General features: G+C 37.7%; 1 protein-coding gene across 9 annotated transcripts in view; it reads left to right on the top strand.

Annotated features, from left to right (window-relative positions):
• Positions 1-21,223, top strand: part of CCDC66 (coiled-coil domain containing 66) — a 65,479-nt gene that overhangs the window by 22,445 nt on the left and 21,811 nt on the right. For 7 of the 9 annotated variants that reach the window (XM_088028028.1, XM_088028021.1, XM_088028016.1 and 4 more), the window contains 4 exons: positions 15,632-15,763; positions 16,145-16,395; positions 16,621-16,705; positions 18,608-18,769. In XM_088028028.1, coding sequence (XP_087884154.1) covers positions 15,632-15,763; positions 16,145-16,395; positions 16,621-16,705; positions 18,608-18,769 — 630 coding nt within the window. The remainder of the gene's footprint in view (positions 1-15,631; positions 15,764-16,144; positions 16,396-16,620; positions 16,706-18,607; positions 18,770-21,223) is intronic. The other 2 variants (XM_088028025.1, XM_088028018.1) reach the window with 2 other exon arrangements.

Below are 21,223 nucleotides of genomic sequence, written 5' to 3'. Positions count from 1 at the left end.
TTGATTTCTTTTTGTTGTCTGATTGCTGTGGCTAGGACTTCTAATACTATGTTGAATAGCAGTGATGAGAGTGGACATCCCTCCCGCGTTCCTGACCTTAGGGGAAAAGCTCTCAGCTTTTCCCCATTGAGAATGATATTCGCTGTAGGTTTTTCATAGATGGCTTTTATGATATTGAGGTATGTACCCTCTATCCCTATACTCTGAAGAGTTTTGATCAAGAAAGGATGCTGTACTTTGTCAAATGCTTTTTCTGCATCTATTGAGAGGATCATATGATTCTTGTTCTTTCGTTAATGTATTGTATCACGTTGATTGATTTGCAGATGTTGAACCAGCCTTGCAGCCCAGGGATAAATCCCACTTGGTCATGGTGAATAATCCTTTTAATGTACTGTTGGATCCTATTGGCTAGTATTTTGGTGAGAATTTTTGCATCCATGTTCATCAAGGATATTGGTCTGTAATTCTCCTTTTTGATGGGGTCTTTGTCTGGTTTTGGGATCAAGGTAATGGTGGCCTCATAAAACGGGTTTGGAAGTTTTCCTTCCATTTCTATTTTTTGGAACAGTTTCAGGAGAATAGGTATTAATTCTTCGTTAAATGTCTGATAGAATTCCCCTGGGAAGCCATCTGGCCCTGGGCTTTTGTTTGTTGGGAGATTTTTGATGACTGCTTCAATTTCCTTCGTGGTTATAGGTCTGTTCAGGTTTTCTATTTCTTCCTGGTTCAATTTTGGTAGTTGATACATCTCTAGGAATGCACCCATTTCTTCTAGGTTATCTAATTTGCTGGCATAGAGTTGCTCATAATATGTTCTTAGAATTGTTTGTATTTCTTTGGTGTTGGTTGTGATCTCTCCTCTTTCATTCATGATTTTGTTGATTTGGGTCATTTCCCTTTTCTTTTTGATAAGTCTGGCCAGGGGTTTATCAATCCTGTTAATTCTTTCAAAGAACCAGCTCCTAGTTTCGTTGATCTGTTCTACTGTTCTTTTGGTTTCTAGTTCATTGATTTCTGCTCTGATCTTTATTATTTCTCTTCTCCTGCTGGGTTTAGGCTTTATTTGCTGTTCTTTCTCCAGCTCCTTTAGGTGTAGGGTTAGGTTGTGTATTTCAGACCTTTCTTGTTTCTTGAGAAAGGCTTGTATTGCTGTATACTTTCCTCTCAGGACTGCCTTTGCTGTATCCCAAAGATTTTGAATAGTTGTGTTTTCATTTTCATTGGTTTCCATGAATTTTTTTAATTCTTCTTTAATTTCCTGGTTGACCCATTCATTCTTTAGTAGGATGCTCTTTAGCCTCCATGTATTTGAGTTCTTTCCGACTTTCCTCTTGTGATTGAGTTCTAGTTTCAAAGCATTGTGGTCTGAAAATATGCAGGGAATAATCCCAATCTTTTGGTATTGGTTGAGACCTGATTTGTGACCTAGGATGTGATCTATTCTGGAGAATGTTCCATGGGCACTAGAGAAGAATGTGTATTCTGTTGCTTTGGGATGGAATGTTCTGAATATGTCTATAAAGTCCATTTGGTCCAGGGTGTCAAAGTCTTTATTTCCTTGTTGATCTTTTCTTAGATGATCTGTCCATTTCAGTGAGGGGGGTGTTAAAGTCCCCCACTATTATTGGATTGCTGTCAATATGTTTCTTTGCTTTTGTTATTAATTGCCTTATATAATTGGCTGCTCCCATGTTAGGGGCATAGATATTTACAATTGTTAGATCTTCTTGTTGGATAGACCCTTTAAGTAGAATATAGGTGCCCTTCTTCATCTCTTATTACAGTCTTTGTTTTAAAATCTAATTTGTCTGATATAAGGGTTGCCACCCCAGCTTTCTTTTGGTGTCCATTAGCATGGTAAATGGTTTTCCACCCCCTCACTTTCAATCTGGGGGTGTCTTTGGATCTAAAAGGAGTCTCTTGCAGACAGCATATTGATGGGTCTTGTTTTTTAATCCAATCTGATAGCCTGTGTCTTTTGATTGGGGCATTGAGCCCGTTTACATTCAGGGTAACTATTGAAAGGTATGAATTTAGTGCCATTGTATTGCATGTAAGGTGACTGTTACTGTATATTGTCTGTGCTCCTTTCTGATCTATGCTGCTTTTAGGCTCTCTTTTTGCTTAGAGGACCTCTTTCAATATTTCTTGTAGGGCTGGTTTTGTGTTTGCAAATTCCTTTAGTTTTTGTTTGTCCTGGAAGCTTTTTATCTCTCCTTCTATTTTCAATGATAGCCTAGCTGGATATAGTATTCTTGGCTGCATATTTTCCTCATTTAGTGCTCTGAAGATATCATACCAGTCCTTTCTGGCCTGCCAGGTCTCTGTGGATAGATCTCTTGCCAATCTAATGTTTCTACCGTGGTAGGATACATATCTCTTGTCCCGAGCTGCTTTCAGGATTTTCTCTTTGTCTCTGAGACTCGTAAGTTTTATTATTAGATGTCGTGTTGTTGACCTATTTTTATTGATTTTGAGAGGGGTTCTCTGTGCCTCCTGGATTTTGATGCCTGTTTCCTTCCCCACATTAGGGAAGTTTTCTGCTTTTATGTGCTCCAATATACCTTCTGCCCCTCTCTCTCTTTCTTCTTCTTCTGGGATCCTAATTATTCTAATGTTGTTTCGTCTTATCGTATCACTCATCTCTCGAATTCTGCCCTTGTGATCCTGTAGTTGTTTATCTCTCTTTTTCTCAGCCTCTTTATTTTCCATCATTTGGTTTTCTATATTGCTGATTCTTTCTTCTGCCTCATTTATCCTAGCAGTTAGTGCCCCCATTTTTGATTGCACCGCATTAATAGCCTTTTTGATTTCGACTTGGTTAGATTTTAGTTCTTTTATTTCTCCCGAAGGGGTTTCTCTAATAACTTCCACACTTTTTTCAAGCCCAGCTAGTATCTTTAAAGTAATGATTCTGAACTCTAGGTCTGACATCGTACTAACGTCAGTATTGAGTAGGTCCCTGGCAGACGGTACTACCTCTTGTTCTTTTTGCTGAGGTGATTTTTTTCGTCTTGTCATTTTGTCCAGAGGAGAACAGATGAATGAGAGAACAGAATGCTAACAGGTTAACAACGGCTCCAGCAAATATACTCTATACAAATCCGAAAAGACCTGAAATCAGGGGACAAGAAAGGGAAAGAAAGAAGAGAAAAAAAAAAGGAAAAAGAAAAAGATAAAAACAAACAAAAACAGAACAAAACAAAAGAAAAAAACCAGAATATGATCAAATATGATCAGGCTAGTGCATAGATCAGTGCCACACACTAGGTTTTGTGCATATTTTGGTCTGTTAGAAGAAAGTGCCTGCTAAAATTTTAAAGGAAGAAAGACTTACATATGTACAAAATAAGGGTTGATACAATGAAGGGATGGCATATGACTGTAAAGATGAACATTTTAAAAGATTTTATAGAAGGAATTGATAAGAAGTTGTTTTTAAAACGAAAGAAGATTTAAAAAGAAAAAAAAAAGGGAGAGAATGTGATCAGGCAGGAGACTAGAACAAAGCCATACACTAGTGATTTAGGGTACATTTTGATCTGTTAGAAGAAATTTTATCTCAAAACTTTAAAGAGAGAACAACTTATATATATATGCCAAAAATAAGGGTAACTACTATGAAGGGACAAAAATATGACTCTAAAAATTAAAAATAAAAATTTTTTTTTAAAAGGATTGATAAGATGTTTGAAAGAGGGAAAAAGAAAAATTCAAAAAAATAGTTAAAAAAATTAAATTTGAAAAACTAATGAATTATGGTAAAAAAGCCATGAATTCTATGTGCAGTATTCCCCTAGCTTTGGAGTTCTCCCGTTCTCCTTGATCGGTAAACTTGGTCTTGGCTTGCTGGCTGTTCGTGCTGATCTTCTGGGGGAGGGGCCTGTTGCCGTGGTTCCCACAAGTCTTTGCCGGAGGCTTAATTGCCCCGCCCTTGTGTGTCCGGGCTAAGCAAGCTGCTTGGGTTTGCTCTCAGGAGCTTTTGTTCCCTGCAAGCTCTCGGTACAGCTTTGGAGGACCAGGGTGAAAATGGTGGCCTCCCAATCTCCGCCCAGAGGCGCTGAGAACTCGGGGCCCCGCTCCTCAGTGTGCCCCCAGAGAAAAGCAGTCACTCCTGTCTCCCTGGTCTCTGGCCGCACTCCATGCTCACCCGGCCTGTGATTGAGCGTTTCTATCTCTGGCATCCCACCCCGTGTGGAGTCTCCAAACCCAGCAGATCCCTGCGGTGCGCTCCCGCGCCACTCCTCCTGGGGGAGGAAGGGGAGTCTCCCCAGCTCTGCTGCTTGTTGGGTCCCTACTGGAGGGGCAGTAGCCCGACTGGGCCGCGGATCACATTATGGCCACCCCGAGCTGAGAGCCTGCGCCTCGGCTCCGTCTCTGCAGCCGGCTTCCCTGCTCCGATACCTGGGAGCTCTGCCGCACTCAGGCACCCCCGGTCTTTCTGTGACCCCAAGGGTCCTGAGACCACACTGTCCTGCGAGGGTTCCACCCCCTGCTTAGCCACTGGAGCGACGTCCGTCCGCGGAGCCGGCTTCTAAAGTTCCGATGTTGTGCTCCGCGGCTCTATCACTTGCCAGAAGCGGCCGACGGAGGCCCCCTCCCCCACCGTCTATCCTCTTGAATATCGCCTCGGATTCACTTCTCCGCACGTCCTACCTTCCAGAAAGTGGTCGCTTTTCTGTTCAGAATGTTGTTACTCTTCTTATCTTCGATCTCCTGTTGAGTTCGTAGGTGTTCAGAATGGTTTGATCCCTATTCAGCTGAATTCCTGAGACCAGACGAAATCCAGGTCTCCTACTCCTCCGCCATCTTGCTGCGCACCACCCCCCCCACCCCCACCCCCCACCCCCCACCCCCCCCCCCCCCCCGCTCTAGGTAATCTTGACAGTACTAAGTCTTTTGATTCATGAACACAGAATATCTTTCCATTTATTTGTGACTTCTTAATTTCCTTTAGCAGTGTTTTGTAGTTTTCAATGTACACATCTTTTGCCTACTTACTACTAGGTATTTTATTCTTTTTGGCGCTTTTTTTTTTTTTAAGATTTTATTTATTTAACAGAGAGAGCGAGAGAGGGAACAAACAAGCAGGACTAGTGTGAGAGGGAGAAGCAGGCTTCCCGCTGGGTAGGGAGGCTGACATGAGGCTCAGTCCCAGGACCCTGGGATCATGACCTGAGCCGAAGGTAGACGCTTAACGGCTGAGCCACCCAGGCGCCCCTTTTTTGGTTCTATTATACATGTAATTATTTTCTTAATTTCTTTTTCCCAGATTGTTCATTGTTAGCATATAGAAATGCGACTGGTTTTTCTGTGTTTGTTTTGTATCCTGCAACTTTGCCGAATTTGTTCATTCTAACATTTTATTTTTTTGTGTGGAATCTTGAGGGTGATGATTATCGAGTGGCACATGAATTTGTTGTTGTGGATCCTTCTGGTACTATATTGTTTTCTTAATGAGTAGATACTTAAAACAGTGGTCTGTGTTAATAAGACATTCGTATGTATGCATAATCATAACTGGATAATATATATGTATCATTTCTTCTTTTGACTTTTACTTTGACCTAAAAATATTATGTAATATTTCTGGCATGCAAGAAGATATAAAGGATAATACAAAACACATTTCTACCCATCTCCTGTCCCAGGAACAGCCCATTATAGTTTAGAGTTTATGAATTTTTATGGATTTCTATCAGTAATGGGACAAGATTTTTTTTTTCTTAAGATTTTGTTTATTCATTTGAGAGAGAGAGCACAAGCAGGTGGGGCGGCAGAGGGAGAGGGAGAAGCAGGCTCTCCACTGAGCAGGGAACCTGATGGCAGGCTCAAACCCAGGACTGTGGGATCATGACCTGAGCTGAAGGCAGACGCTTAACCAACTGAGCCACCCAGGCACCCAGGACAAGAGTTTTTAAAAATATAGGTTACAACCCAGTAGAATGAAAATGGAATACATAGAACCTTTATATTCCTTCTCTTGTCAGTTTACTTTAGAATCCTGGGAATAATGTTTGTGGATTATGAGGCTCTTCCCACAGCAGAACTGGGATGTGACTAAGTTGTAACCTAGTCCCAATTCACTGATGGCCTTATTTCAGAACAAAGAAATACTACAGCCTGACCAAAATGAGCCAGTACTGGCCAGAGCCTTTGCCTCTCTATACAGGCAGTCTTGGAATCAAGGGAACTCTATCTCACTTCTCCAAAATTGAACTCCCTAGAAAGAGACCTTCCTTATTCAAAATTAGATGGGTCTCTTTGCCTTGCCAAAAAAGGTTTAATAGTTAACTAGAATAAGGAAATGGAATTGTTTAAAGGCTTGTTAGGCTCCAAGAAGTATACTAGGCACTTCACAGACTTGCGCATCTGGTTTTAGAATAAGAGGCCAAATTTACCACACTTGAACAGGTGTGCAGGAGAGCACTAAGAGTAACTGGCACATCCTAACTACCCATAACAGTAGACTTAGATAGATCTTTGTCCAAGGAGGGATAGATGGGGGGGAAAATGGAGACTATGAAAATATTCACACTAGGGGCTAGGCTCAGCTTCTCCCTCTCCCACTCCCCCTGCATGTGTTCCCTCTCTTGCTGTGTCTCTTTCTGTCAAATAAATAAATAAAATCTGAAAAAAGAAAAAAATATTCACACTAGAAAGGGGGATATTCCTGCTAAGTACTCAGGAAAATCTCAAATAAGAAATATGCCTTATTTTTGTGAAATAGAAATGTTTAAAGAAAACATTGACTTGGTTTTTATTTATTCTTATTCCACAAAGGACTTGAAGTGATTCAAGACATCCTTATACAAGAATAGGCCCAAGATGAGAGTAGTCGAAAACTAAGAATACAGTAGAAGGAAAGAAAAAAGAATTAAATTGAAATCACAGGAAGAAGAAGAAATCAGTGTGAGGGCACTCCATGAATATAGATAGAATTTTGTTTTTAAAGATTTTATTTATTTATTTGAGAGAGAGCACAGGTGGGCTGAGGGGCAGAGGAAGAGGGAGGGGGCCAAGCACATTACCCACAGAGCGCAGAGCCTGACTTGGTGCTCAATTCCAGGACCATAAGATCATGACCAGAGCCGAAGTCAGACACTTAACCAACTGAGCCTCCCAGGTGCCCCAAATATAGATAGAATTTTATTTTTTTTTTAATTTTTTAAAAATATTTTATTTATTTATTTGTCAGAGACAAAGAGCACAAGCAGGGGGAGCGACAGGCAGAGGGAGAAGCGGGCTCCCTGCTCGGGGCTCGATCCCAGGACCTTGGGATCATGACCTGAGCTGAAGGCAGACACTTAACCGACTGAGCCACCCAGGCGTCCCTAGATAGAATTTTAAAAAGAAATGAAAAGTCTGACATAGAAGATTACAAATAGCTTATAAAGATACAGCCTTGAATGATGGGTTTTTTTGAGGAAGAAAACAGCAAATAGAAAGTATTAATAACAGGTATCAGAGAAAAAACTTCCTAGACCAGAAAAAAAATTAAGCTAAATAAATAAAAGAGGCTGATTTGAAGATACATCCTAATAACAGTTAAAATTTCAAGAACAAGTATAGACTTTTTCAAGCATTTAAAATAAGACAGGGAACAAAAATCAAGTTAACCTTAGATTTCTCCTCTGTAGATAATAGAGCACTGGGGCAAAGAATTTAATGCCTAAACAATATGTTCACATGTAAAAGGAGCATAAAGTTATGTTCAGACCTACAAGAATTTATAAAATAATCCTCCCAAGGATCTTTCCCAGATTTTTTTTTTAAGAAGTTTTTAAAGATTATTTCTGGGTCAGAAAAGTGAATCAGAATTAAAATACAATAAGGAATTTGTGGTTTAAAAAAAGGGAATATGTAGCTGACACAGAGTCTCTAAGACTTTGTGAAATAAGGCAAATTGCAAAACAATACATATAATGTAACCATTTCTATGTTTAAAGGAAAACGAAGACATATCAGCAAATAATACATAAAAGCAGATTGTTGGCATTGTTTTTAAGTCTGGTGAAGAGTAATGGAAGCAAAGGGGAACTTTCCGCTTTTGTTTTTTATGCTTTTGTTTGTTTTGTGCTTTATGCTTTTGTGTTGATGTGTTATGTGATCTCTCTATAAAGACAGAGTTAAGGCTCCTGGGTGGCTCAGTTGGTTAAGCGACTGCCTTTGGCTCAGGTCATGATCCTGGAGTCCCGGGATCGAGTCCCACATCAGGCTCCCTGCTCAGCAGGGAGTCTGCTTCTCCCTCTGACCCTCTTCCCTCTCGTGCTATCTCTCATTCTAAAAAAGAAAAAAAAAAAAGACAGAGTTAATTATGATTCTGAAACCCAGATAAAGGTTAAAGAGTGTAGAAAGCAAGGATAACCACTAGTTTAATTATAAATAGAATATCTACTAATGTAATCTGTACAACAGAAAACAAAAATCAACTCTGAAAGGTCCAAAATCTTTTATTTAAAAGCAGCGGTAGGAGAACCCCACAGACCTGCTGCTTAAAAGAGAGACACTTGAGATAAAATTATACATTATTAAAAATAGATTATATAAGCCAATCAAAATTAAGAAAAAAAACCAAAAAGCAAAATTGCTAGTAATTTTAGAAACATTACTTTGGGAGAGAAAGCTGTTAACTTATTTATTTTAATGTAGCCTCCATGCCCAGACTGGAGCCCAGCACAGGACTTGAACTCAGGACCCTGGGATTAAGACCTGAGCTGAAATCAAGGGTTGGATGCTTAGCCGACTGAGTTACCCAGGTACCTCCATAATAAATTATTTTTTATAAAAAGTAGATTCAATAACCAAGAATAATATTTTTGTGATTCGTGAACCAAAAATAAATAGGAGAAATTGAGGCACATTTTTACTAGGGTATTTCAGAGTATTTGGACAATAATAGTATCAGTAATTCTATTTTCTACAAATACACCTATCAAATTTTCAATGTCAATAGAGCATTTACAAAATGTGCTATAATGTTACAAGAAAAACATAACCAAAAATTAAAGTCAAGCAGAAAATATTGACAAATAAGCTTTTACAAACTTAAAAATACTAAGATCCCGTGATCTCAAGATACTGAACCTTGGTTGTAAACTGCTAGTACCTCCCATTAAGGTCAGTTCCTAAGATACTGGAAAAGTGAGGGAAGGATACTTTTTTGGTTTGTTGGATTGGTAGGTAGCCTGTGGTAGAAGTTAACCCAGTAACTCTGTGGGAGACGAAAATAGGAAATGAATTGTTGGAATCCTGTTCTTGTTAACATGCTTACACCCTATCCCCTAATGTCATTGTCTTAAAAAATGCCTCACCCTACATTTAGCATAAATCAGATCTCTGTTCTAGCTGTCGTCTAGAATAAAATTCTGGGCCAGTCCTTGCTTAAATCTTACTTCTTTGCAGGAACTTGGAAAATCAGGTGGAGACTACTTTGTCCCTTCCTGTTCATACTCACTTGTCTGGTGAATTATAATTACAATCTAAGGAGTGTTCCCAAAAGAGAAGCTCTGAAAGTAAGGGAAAGTGTTACAAATGAGAACATGGAACAGAGACAACCATGCCGAAAATTTAGGTGTGAAACATACAATAAAGTGTAAAATATAATAGATGAGAAATAGTGGGAATGTTAGAGCTAGGGAGTGAATAAATAATTGGAAAGCCATATTTAGAAAATATCTTGAAAAAGGAAAGGACAAATAGGGAAAAAAATTTTAAGGCAGTATGAGAATGAAAATAGAAATGCTGACATTCCCTCCAAACAAGAGGGAAATTTGGAAAAGAGAGGACATATTTGAAAAAGTAATTGAGATCAGTTTGTTAACTGACCTCAGATTTTCTTTTTTAAGATTTATTTATTTGAGAGAGTGAGAATGAGAGAGAGAGAGAGAGAGTACATGAGCGGGGGAGGGTTAGGGGGAGAAGCAGGCTCCCCGCTGAGCAGGGAGCCTGATGCGGGACTCGATCCCGGGACTCCAGGATCATGACCTGAGCCGAAGGCAGTCACTTAACCAACTGAGCCACCCAGGCGCCCCTGACCTCAGATTTAAAGGGCTAGAGAGCACCCCAAAAAGAGAATAAGGAAAACCTCACTACACATACTAACCTGAAATTTAAGAATATGGAAGACCAAGAAATTCTAAAAGCCTGCAAAAAGAAAGAACAAGCAGTATATAAAAAGAACAAGGAAGAGCTTCACTTTTTTCGGCAGCAACACTGGGTACAAGATAATTATGGAATCACATTTTCACCCAAAGTTGATGGAAAAGAACTTAAAACTTAGAATTTTGTATCTAGCCAAACCGTATTTGAAATAAGTGTACATAATAAAATATCCTCAGACATTAAAGTCCTCTGAAGATTTTTATTAAAAGGTGACATTGAAAACAGTTTTGAATGAAGTGCTTAACCAAAAAGGTAAAAATTAACCAAAAAGGTTAAAATTAAAAAACTAAGCTGCAAGAGATTTGTCGATTATTTACCTTGGTACAGTTGATAGTTATCTTTATTAAAAAATATATTGTAGCCATTGAGGTTTATCTGAGGCACGATTTTTGCTAATTGAAAAAATATATCCTTAATAACTGAAAGGTCTTGTTAATATCAACTTTGATGTGTTGGCAGAGGAAGGCAAGATCAGAGGGTATGAGAGCATATTAAAGTTCTTATTAGAAGATGATATCTTTGATGTAAAAAATTTAAAGAGAGCCTTAAAAATAAAGTGGGATAAACTGAAATGTAAGATTAAGATAGAAATAAGACCAAATACATCAATAAATATAATATATCTAAGTGAACCAAAACTCCAAAATTGAGTTTTGAAAACCAAAATTAAGAAAATTACTGATTAGAAGAAAGAAATCTAGATACTTTCTAGAATACAAGACACACTTAAAGCATAGGAATACAGCAAGGTTGAAAACAATAGGATTTTAAAAAAAAAGAAATGCTAACCAAAATAAAATTGTTATTGCTACACTAATAAAAATAAGACAAATCATTATTAGGGATGATGAGGGTTGTAAATATAGATAGAAGATTTAGCATATCAAGAAGGTATAGCAATTTTTAACCTGCGTGAACCTGATAAAATATATGAAGCAAAAATTGGTTAGATTCAAATAAAGACTTCAATATCTGAATTGAGAAATTGTTAAAACTGCAGAGAAAATTTTTTTTAAAGATTCATTTATTTATTTTAGTGAGAAAGAGCATGAGTGGGAGGGGCAGAGTGAGAGAATCTCCGGCAGAATCTGGGCTGAGCATGGAGCCCAATTCAGGGCTCGATATCACAACCTTGATATCACAACCCAAGCCAAAACCAAGAGTCAGATGCTTAACTGACTGTGCTACCCAGGCACCCTAAAACGGCAGAAAAACTTAAAAATTATTTAAGCAGAGATTTCAATATAGAAATCAGCAAGATCAAGTTGGTCTTAGTTAACATATCAGGTTCTTTGTTCAACAATTGGGAAATATTTTTTCAGGCACACATGGATATTTACAAAAAGTGATTTGTGTTAGGACATAAAGGTTCAGATAAAATTTAAATAGCTATTGTAAAGTGATCTCTAACTACAAGTAACTTAGAAGTTAGTAACAAAAAGAATTTTTTAACTACTACATACATATTTGGAAGTTAAAAATAACACTGAGTAACTTGAGTAAAAAAAAAAACTATAATGGAAATCACAAATACTTGGAACAAAATGATAATGCTTACACACCAGAAACACATCAAAAATTCAAGAGAAAGTGTATTAGAAGAGAAAATCTTTTAAACAGTATACTAGGTGTCCATCTTAAGTTAGTAAAAGGAACAGTGGAATAAATTAGAAGAAATCATGAAAATAGGGCCACCAGTCATTAACATACAAAGACAAAAGTTGCCTGTTTTGAAATAAAAAAATACATCTCTAAAAAAGACTGGTCAAGAAGATAAAATTACGAGAGAAAAGGGCATAATTGCAGGTAGAGAGTAAATCATTAGTGAATATCTTATGCCAACAATTCTGAAAACTTAGGTGAAATGGAGAAATTACTGTAAAAATCATAACTTAAAGTAACGGACTTAGGGGCTTCTAGCTGGCTCAGTTGGTAGGTAGAGAATGTGACTCTTGATCTCAGGGTTGTAAGTTCGAGCTCCATGTTGGGTGTAGAGACTACTTAAAAAAAAAAAAAACCTAACGTAAAAAGAAACAAAAAGCTTGAGTAGTATTGTTACTGTTAAATGTAGATCTGGTTAGAAAGATTTCCCCACAGGACACCTGGATGGCTCAGTTGGTTAAGCGTCTGCCTTCGGCTCAGGTCATGATCCCAGGGTCCTGGGATTGAGTCCCATGTCAGGCTCCTTGCTCGGCAGGGAGCCTGCTTCTCCCCCTGCCTCCCACTCCCCCTCCTTGTGCTTTCTCTCTGACAAATAAATAAATAAAATACTTAAAAAAAAAGAAGAAAGATTTTCCCCACAAGGGAAGTAAAATGCCCAAGTAGTTTTACTGGCAATTTCTACCAAACTTTCATGGAATAAATTCCAAGTTTATTCACCTACCCAGGCAGTAAAAATACGGAGTAGCTCCCAATTCATTGTACAAGACCAATGTAAACTTGATATTAAAGCCAGGAGAATAAGGTTTATTCAGGAATATACACCCAAAAATTCTAAAGAAAATATTACCAATTAAAATTCAATAATACATAAAAAGGTAATAATATGGACCCCTGGGTGGCTCAGTCGGTTAAGCGTCTGCCTTTGGCTCAGGTCATGATCCTGGAGGCCCCCAGGATCAAGTTCCACATCTGGCTCTCTGCTCAGTGGGGAATCTGCTTCTCTCTTTGACCCTCCCCCCTCGTGCTTTCTGTCACTCTCTCAAATAAAATATTTTTTTAAAAAAAATAATATGACTAAGACATTTTTGCTAGGAAGTTAAGGAAATATTTTAAAATCCACAAGTATATCTTTTTTTTTTAAAGATTATTTATTTATTTGAGAGAGGGAGAGAGAGAGCATGAGAGGGGGAGGGTCAGAGGGAGAAGCAGACTCCCTGCCAATCAGGGAGCCCGATGTGGGACTCGATCCTGGGACTCCAGGATCCTCACCTGAGCGGAAGGCAGTCGCTTAACCAACTGAGCCACCCAGGGGCCTGCCACAAGTATATCATTTTAATAATGAAAGAAAATATCTGGGGGGGAGCGCCTGGTTGGCTCAGTCTGTTAAGCATCCAACTCTTGATCTCAGCTCAGGGCTTGATCTCAGCGGTCGTGAGTTCACGCCCCATGTTGGGCTCCATGCTGAGCATCAAGCCTACTTTATGAATAAAAAATAGGTGCACAAAAAGCATTTGACAAGATTTAACCCCAGTTCATCAAGGAATTGCCTCAGGAAATTTGTCTGAAGGAATTTCCAGCTGAGTATTTAAAAAAGAAAAAACACGTTGGGAAAGCTGGACAGCTACATGTAAAAGAATGAAACTGGACCACTTTCTTAAACCATACACAAAAATAAACTCAAATGGATTAAGGACCCAAATGTGAGATCTGAAACCATAAAAATCCTAAAAGAGTGCACCACACGTAGTAATTTCTCTGCCATCCACCACAGCAGCATTTTTCTAGATCTGTCTCCTCAAGCAAGGGAAACAAAAGCAAAAATAAACTATTGGGACTTCATCAAAATAAAAAGCGTCTGTACAGTGAAGGAGACAACAGAACTAAAAGACAGCCTACTGAATGGGAGAAGATATTTGCAAATGATGCACTTGATAAGGGTTAGTTTCCAAAATACATAAACAACCTAACACACAAAAAATAGATTCCAATTTAAAAATGGGCAGAAGACATGAACAGACATTTCTTCAAAGAAGACATACTACAGATGGCCAACAGACCTATGAAAAGATACTCAGCATCACTTTCAACATCAGGGAAATGCAAATGAAAACTATAATGAGATATCACCTCACACCTATCAGAATGGCTAAAACCAAAAACATAAGAAACAACAAGTATTGGCAAGGTTGTGGAAAAAAAGGAACTGTCATGAACACTTGGTGGGAATGCAAACTGGTGCAGCCACTGTGGAAAACAGTATGCTCAGAAAATTAAAAATAGAACTTCCATATGATCCAGTAATTGCAGTACTGGTTATTTACCCAAAGATTATGAAAACACTAATTCAAATGGATGGGTGCACCCCTATGTTCATTGCAGCATTATTTATAATAGCCAAATTATGGAAGCAGTGCAAATGTCCATTTATAGATGAATGGATAAGGAAGATATGGTATATATACAATGGAATATAACTCAGCCATAAAAAAGAATGAAATCTTGCCATTTGCAACAACATGGAGCTAGAGAGTATAATGCTAAGCAAAATAAGTCAGAGAAGGACAAATAACATATTATTTCACTCAAATGTGAATGTAAAAAACAAAAAGACAAACTGAAAAAACAGACTTGAAACCAGATCTGGCTAAATCAGACGTAAGAAACATGACAGAGTTCTAAGGTGATTGAGTGCTATGTTGAGAATGTCTTGTAAGGAATTCAAAAGGGCCATTTGTTTTTCTTTTCCATTTTCATCCCTAAGATATTTTTAGAGCTAAAATTGTTCAGTTACTTACCTGGAGGTAATGCTCCTTTTGAAGTGGTTCTTTTAGGCTTAAAGAAATGTGATGGTTTTTATCTCTTTAAAACATGTAAGAATACGTTAGATACTAAGATTTCTTTCTTTTATATAAATATTTCCTTCTTTGATCAAAGCAATTGCTTGTAAACCAGGAGCTTTGCCATTGTTTCTGTTAAAAATAAAGGCAGAGAGTAGTATCAGGTATATTGCCGTTGTAGCATTCTGTCAAACTTCTTTAAATTATGTCCTGCAGTTATTCCATATAATAAAGTGTTTGTTGCTTAGCTTTTGCCTTTCAGGACAATTTGAGTAGAATTTATTCTTCTCTTTTTGTTAGAGCATACCAAATTCTCATAAAGTAAGAAGCAACAAATTTTTATGCTACTGTTTAATTTTTGTTTTGTTTTTTTGGTTTTTTTTTTTTTTTTTTTTTTTTTTTTTAGAATTCAAGGACTTAACCTGAACACAATATTTTTCTTATTGAAACATCATAGACTGTGATAGGGCTTATAGCAGTAGAAATAGAAAAGACGGATATCCTAGAGAGATGTCATGATTCAAGAGAGAAAGCCTCTGGCTCTCTCTATCCTCCTGGTTCTTGGTCCAAAGCAGTATTTGTTGTATTCTGAAGCCAAATGTAAAACAGTATTCATCTATTTTAAATTATCAGTAACTCCTTTCAAAGTTGAAACAAGACTGTATTAGGACAGACTTTTGAAAAATCTTATGATTATTTTAGGAAAATTTATTTTTCATTAGAAAATTACTTTTTTACATATAGTTATTCTGTGTTCTCTACTAGTATATGTTACAAATATGATTCTGAAAATTGGAATACATCGTGTTTAATTCTTGTATAACTCAGAATTGTTTGTTTACGATTGTTGTTCCCTTAGAGATAAATACCTTTCTGCTTAAATCTGTATAAATTTTTGGCAAGATTGATAAAGTGGTTAGGAAAAAAGAGCTGCACTTTAGCTAGTATTGCTGACTGTTGTTTAGGAAGCAGTACCACCGGAGCACCCTTTCAGTGCCATTAAACAAGAACAGCAGAGGAAATGGATTGAAGATTTGAACAGGCAAATAGAAGATGATCGGCAAAGAAAAATAGAGGAAAAAATTACATCTTCAAAGGTAACATGTGGGTGATAGAAAAGGAAGAAATAATTTGAGTCTTTAATCATAAACCTAAAAGTATCCTAGAACTATTTGACAAGACTACAGTATTCAAATTATTACACATTTGCTCTTGCAAACCTTTTATTGAATGCATTTAGTAAGTGCTTTTGCATAGTTTCTTAAAACTAGCTTTTTAGGAATTTCCTGATTCTTTGAATTTCTCATATTCTCTATGTTATCTAAGTATATATGGAATCAAATAATGTAACTCTGTTAATTTTTATGCTTATTCTGCTCTGTGGTGACTTTTAAAAATGGTGTTTGAATATCGTTTTAGGACTTTATACCTGAGGACAATTAGAAAAATTCTTAGTAATTCTTATTTATCATGATTAGGGTGAGGAACATGACAGATGGGCAATGCATTTTGATTCATTAAAGAACTATCCTGCTTCTCAGTCTCAACTGTCCTCTCGGTCAACACACAACCAACCAGAGTACTTCTGTGTCTCTCCGGACACTCAGGAACTGGCTGATATCAGCAGTGTTTATACACCTATGACTGGAAGTCAGGTTGAACCTTCAGAGGAGGAGCATATAGCAAAACCTGTTAGAGATAAGGCCATGGCAAACAGTCAGAAAACAAAGTAAGTTTATTTTTCAGTATTTATTATATGTGTAAGAAAGTCTATGTGCTTTATGAAAAGGACTGTCATTATATTTATGATATGTGTTAATTGATTTCAGGTTTGGTATTTTTCTTTAAAGTAGAAATGACTAGTGGATATATCTGAAACAAAAATGATTTAGCATCTTGTTGTTAGGTTTAACCTTTTGTGGGTTTTGAATAGCTAAAGTGTTTATCTTGCCAGCTTTCTCCGTTCTATGACTGCTCTCTTGGATCCAGCTCAGATTGAAGAACGTGACAGGCGACGACAAAAACAGTTAGAACATCAGGTATTGCATTGTAAAATACGCTTCTTTGCCTTCGTAAGTAATAGTCATGGCCAGTGGATACCTAAATAAATGGAAATTAAAATTCCAGTATAAATGTACAGCACAGGCCCTGTCCAGTCCTGTGATGAATCTAATTCCTACTCCAGCTGGCATTAATATTAAAATTATACTGATGCTGAGAACCAGACAGTATCACATAGTACAGCCAGCCACCTGCCTTCCAGAAGAGAAGGTCTTTAATATATAAGTTGTATATATGAAATGGCACTAAATCTTAAGTTAGTACTGGTTATTTTTTTCATTTGTTTTTAGTTCTCCTGAATTTTGTTTAGGATGAGAATAATTAATTCTTTTTTTTGGGGGGGGGGTTTCCTTTTTTTAAAATTTTAAGTTCAATTAATTAACAATATAGTGTATTATTAGTTTTAGAGTTCAGTGATTCATCAGTTGCATACAACCACCCGTGCTCATTCCATCACGTGCCCTCCTTCATCCCACCACCCAGTCGCCCCATCCCCCCCACCTCCCCTCCAGCAAGCCTGTTTCTTTCCTATGCTTAAGAAGTCTCTTATGGTTTGTCTCCCTCTCTAGTTTCATCTTGTTTTATTCCTCCCAGGTTTTTGGTGTTTTTTTTTTTTAACTAACCAGAATCATGCTGTATGTATTGTTCATGTGCTTTTTGGAGATGTTCTCAGCCTAGCACACTCCTTTTATCCCTTCTGTATTCCACAGAAATAGATGTTTGGGTTGCTTCATTCTGCTGTTATAATTATTCCCACTTTTGTGCACAAACTTGGGTACAGGGGCTGAAATTTGAGGGGAACAGTGTCAACTTGAGCCCTTGGCAATCTGAGGCGAAGGCGTGTTGACTTGGCATTTAGCAGGTGGCAGGCCGTGCACACTGACTCGGGCAGGAGGGCGGCTGGACCGTGAATTTGGGACCCACAGGCCGATGGCATTGTGTGTGACAGGGACGTGGCTGGTTTTGCTTTTAATTTTTGTTTTTCTGGGAAACTTGATCACTCCCTCTATTCTAAACGAAAGACTTACTGGATAGAGTATTCTTGGCTGCAGATTTTTTCCTTTTAGCAGTTGGAATCTATCATGCCACTTTCTTCTGGCCTGCAGAGTTTCTGCTGAAAAACCCACTGATAGCTGTATGGGGTTTCCTTTGTATGTACCTGCTTTCCTTTCTCTTGCTGCTTTTAAGGAGAATAATTAATTCTTTTAAGGGAACTATATAGGGCATTGAAGTAGAATTCTGATTGAGAAATCTATCAGATAATATAAGGAGACTAAGATTAAAATTCTCTCCTAATTTTAGTCTAACACTAAAGGGACTTAAAATTCTGAATAATTCTTTAAAACCTCGGATGCAGGGGCACCTGGGTAGCTTAGTCGTTAAGCATCTGCCTTCAGCTCAGGTCATGGTCCCAGGGTCCTGGGATTGAGCCCCACATCGTGCTCCCTGCTCCATGGGAAGCCTGCTTCTCCCTCGCCCACTCCCCCTGCTTGTGTTCCCTCTCTCGCTGTCAAATAAATAAATAAAATCCTCTGATACATGACGAATTCGGTTTAATTAATATTGTTAGTCTTAATCAGTAAGTGACTTACAGAACATCTGCTACTTACCAGGCACTATGCTAAGTGCTGAGATTTTTTCTTCAGTTGTTTTTGGATTACTTCTAATAGCCCTACTCTGGTTAAAGAAAAAGCATATAGAATTTGAAAGACAAGAGATGGGACAAATACATTGGAAATTTGACATTTTAACTTTACTTATATATGTAATACTATATTATATATTATCTGAGACTGATAAACTTATTTTAGAAATACAAATGCTTCAAATGGATTTTTTAAATTTGACAGTGCTTTTTGTGATTTATGATTTATGACTAGAAAGCCATCACTGCTCAGGTAGAAGAGAAACGCAGGAAGAAGCAGCTGGAAGAACAGCAAAGAAAGAAGGAAGAACAAGAAGAGGAGCGTCGCTTAGCACGGGAACGAGAAGAGATGCAGAAACAATATGAAGAAGACATACTTAAGCAAAAACAAAAGGAAGTAAGTATATATTAAAATTTTTTTATTGAAATACAGTTAACACACGTGTTACATTAGTTTCAGGTATACAACAGCATAGTGATTCAAGAGTCCTATATGTTACGCTGTGTTCGCAAGCATACTATACACACTATTACAGTACCATTGACTGTATTCCCTGTGCTGTAGCTTTCATCCACATGACTTGTTCATTCATAACTGAAAGCCTATACCTCCCACTCCTCTTCCCTCATTTACTAACCCCCTCTTCCCCACTACCAGTTTGTGGGTCTGTTTTTGTGTGTGTTTGGGGTTTTTTGTTTTGCTTTTCATTTTATCTTTCTAGATTCCACATGTAAGTGACTTCCTGTGGTATTTGTCTTTCCCGTCTGACTTATTTCATTTAGCATAGTACCCTCTAGGTCCATCCATGTTATTGCAAATGGCGAGATCTCATTCTTTTTTATGGCTGAATAATACTCTACTTTCTGTATATACCACATCTTCTTTATCCATTCATCTACTGATGGATGCTTGGGTTGCTTCCATATCTTGGATATTATAAATAATGCTGCAGTAAACATAGGGGTGCATATATCTTTTGTTTCCTTTGAGTAAATACTCTGTAGTGGAATTACCGGATCATGTGGTAGTTCTACTTTTAATTTTTTGAGAAAGGTCCAAATTGTTTTCCACAGAAGGTTATACCAATTTCCCTTCCCACCAACAGTGCACGAGTGTTCCCTTTTCTCTACATCCTGACCAACACTTGTTGTTACTTGTCTTTTTGATTAGGGGGAGATGATGTAATTATGGTTTTGATTTGCATTTCCCTGATGATTAGTGAAGTTGAGCATCTTTTCATGTGTCTGTTAGCCATCTGTATGCTTTGGAAAAACATTTGTTTGGGTCCTCTGCCCTTTTTTAAAAATCAAATTATTTGGCAGGGGGGCACCAGGGTAGCTCAGTCGGTTAAGTGTCCAACTCCTGATTTCAGCTTAGGTCATACTCACTGGGTCATGAGATCTAGCCTGCTTAAGATTCCCCCCCGCCACCACTTCTCTGGCTCCTCTCCCCATTCATGTGCTCAGGCTCTCTGTCTTAAAAAAGAAAAAAATCAAATTAGTACAGAGTTGTACTAGTTCTTTGTATATTTTGGAGAGTAACTCCTTTTCATATAGATTGTTTGCAGATACCTTCTCCCATTCAGGAACTTGTCATTTTGTTTTGTGGGTGGTTTCTTGTGTTGTGCAGAAGCTTTTTTTTTTTTTAATATAATCCCAACAGTTTATTTTTGCTTTTATTTCCCTTGCGTGAGGAGACAGATCTAGAAAAATATTGGTAAGGCCGATGTCCAAGAGGTTACTGCCTATGTTTTCTTTAAGGAGTTTTATGGTTTTAGGGCTCACAGTTTAGATCCATTTGAGTTTATTTTTGTGTATGGTGGAAGAAAGTGGTCCAGTTTCATTCTTGTGCATGTAACTGTCCAGTTTTCCCAGCACTTTTTGTTGAAGAGATGTCTTTTTCCCACTGCATATTCTTGCCTTCTTTGTTGTGGATTAGTTGACCTTGTAAGCATGGTTTTATTCCTGGGCTCTCTGTCTTCTTCTGTTGATTTGTTTTGTGTCATTACTATAGTATTTTGAGTACTAGCTTTATAGCATATATGGCTTGAAATCTGAGATTGTGATACTTTCAGCTTTGTTCTGCTTCCTCAAAATTGCTTTGGCTCTTTGGGGTCCTTTGTGGCTCCATACAGATTTTAAGATTATTTGTTCTAGGGGCGCCTGGGTGGCTCAGTTGGTTGGGCGACTGCCTTCAGCTCAGGTCATGATCCCAGAGTCCCAGGATCGAGTCCTGCATCGGGCTCCATGCTTAGCAGGGAGTCTGCTTCTCCCTCTGACCCTCTTCCGTCTTGTGCTCTCTGTCTCTCATTCTCTCTCTCTCAAATAAATAAATAAATAAAATCTTTAAAAAAAAAAGATTATTTGTTCTAGTTCTATGGAAAATACTATTGGTATTTTGATAGGGATTGCATTGAATCTGTGGATTGCTTTGAATAGAATGGACATTTTAAGTGTTAATTCTTCCAATCCATGAACATGGTAGTATTTATAAATAGCATTATAGAGTAAACACGGATGTATTTTTAAAGGAAAAATAATCAGAAGTTTAACATTTGCATGTATTTTGAAATTTTGAAGGTATATCCCGAAACATTGAAGTTTTGCATTATAAAGGTTATGAATTTAAGGGAGAAGCTAGAGAAGTTTTAATGATTCAAGTGATTGGTTCACAGATGCCATATTGCTTGGGTTTCTTTCTCTGCCAAGAAAGGCCAGTACAGTGCAAAACAAAACTTATCCATGTGTTACATTTTGAAATGTTTTCTAAGCAGTGATTATTAATAAATATTGTAGATGTGTTAAGAGAAATGATTGACCTTTCTGTTTGTATCCAGTAGTGAACAGGAGC

This window comes from Eumetopias jubatus, unplaced genomic scaffold (assembly GCF_037043125.1).
Source record: "Eumetopias jubatus isolate StellerSeaLion01/CBP00866 unplaced genomic scaffold, mEumJub1_p1.0 scaffold_1, whole genome shotgun sequence".
Taxonomy (NCBI): domain Eukaryota; kingdom Metazoa; phylum Chordata; class Mammalia; order Carnivora; family Otariidae; genus Eumetopias; species Eumetopias jubatus.
Note: the sequence above shows the minus strand (reverse complement) of the source record. Positions and strands in the feature narration are given on the sequence as shown.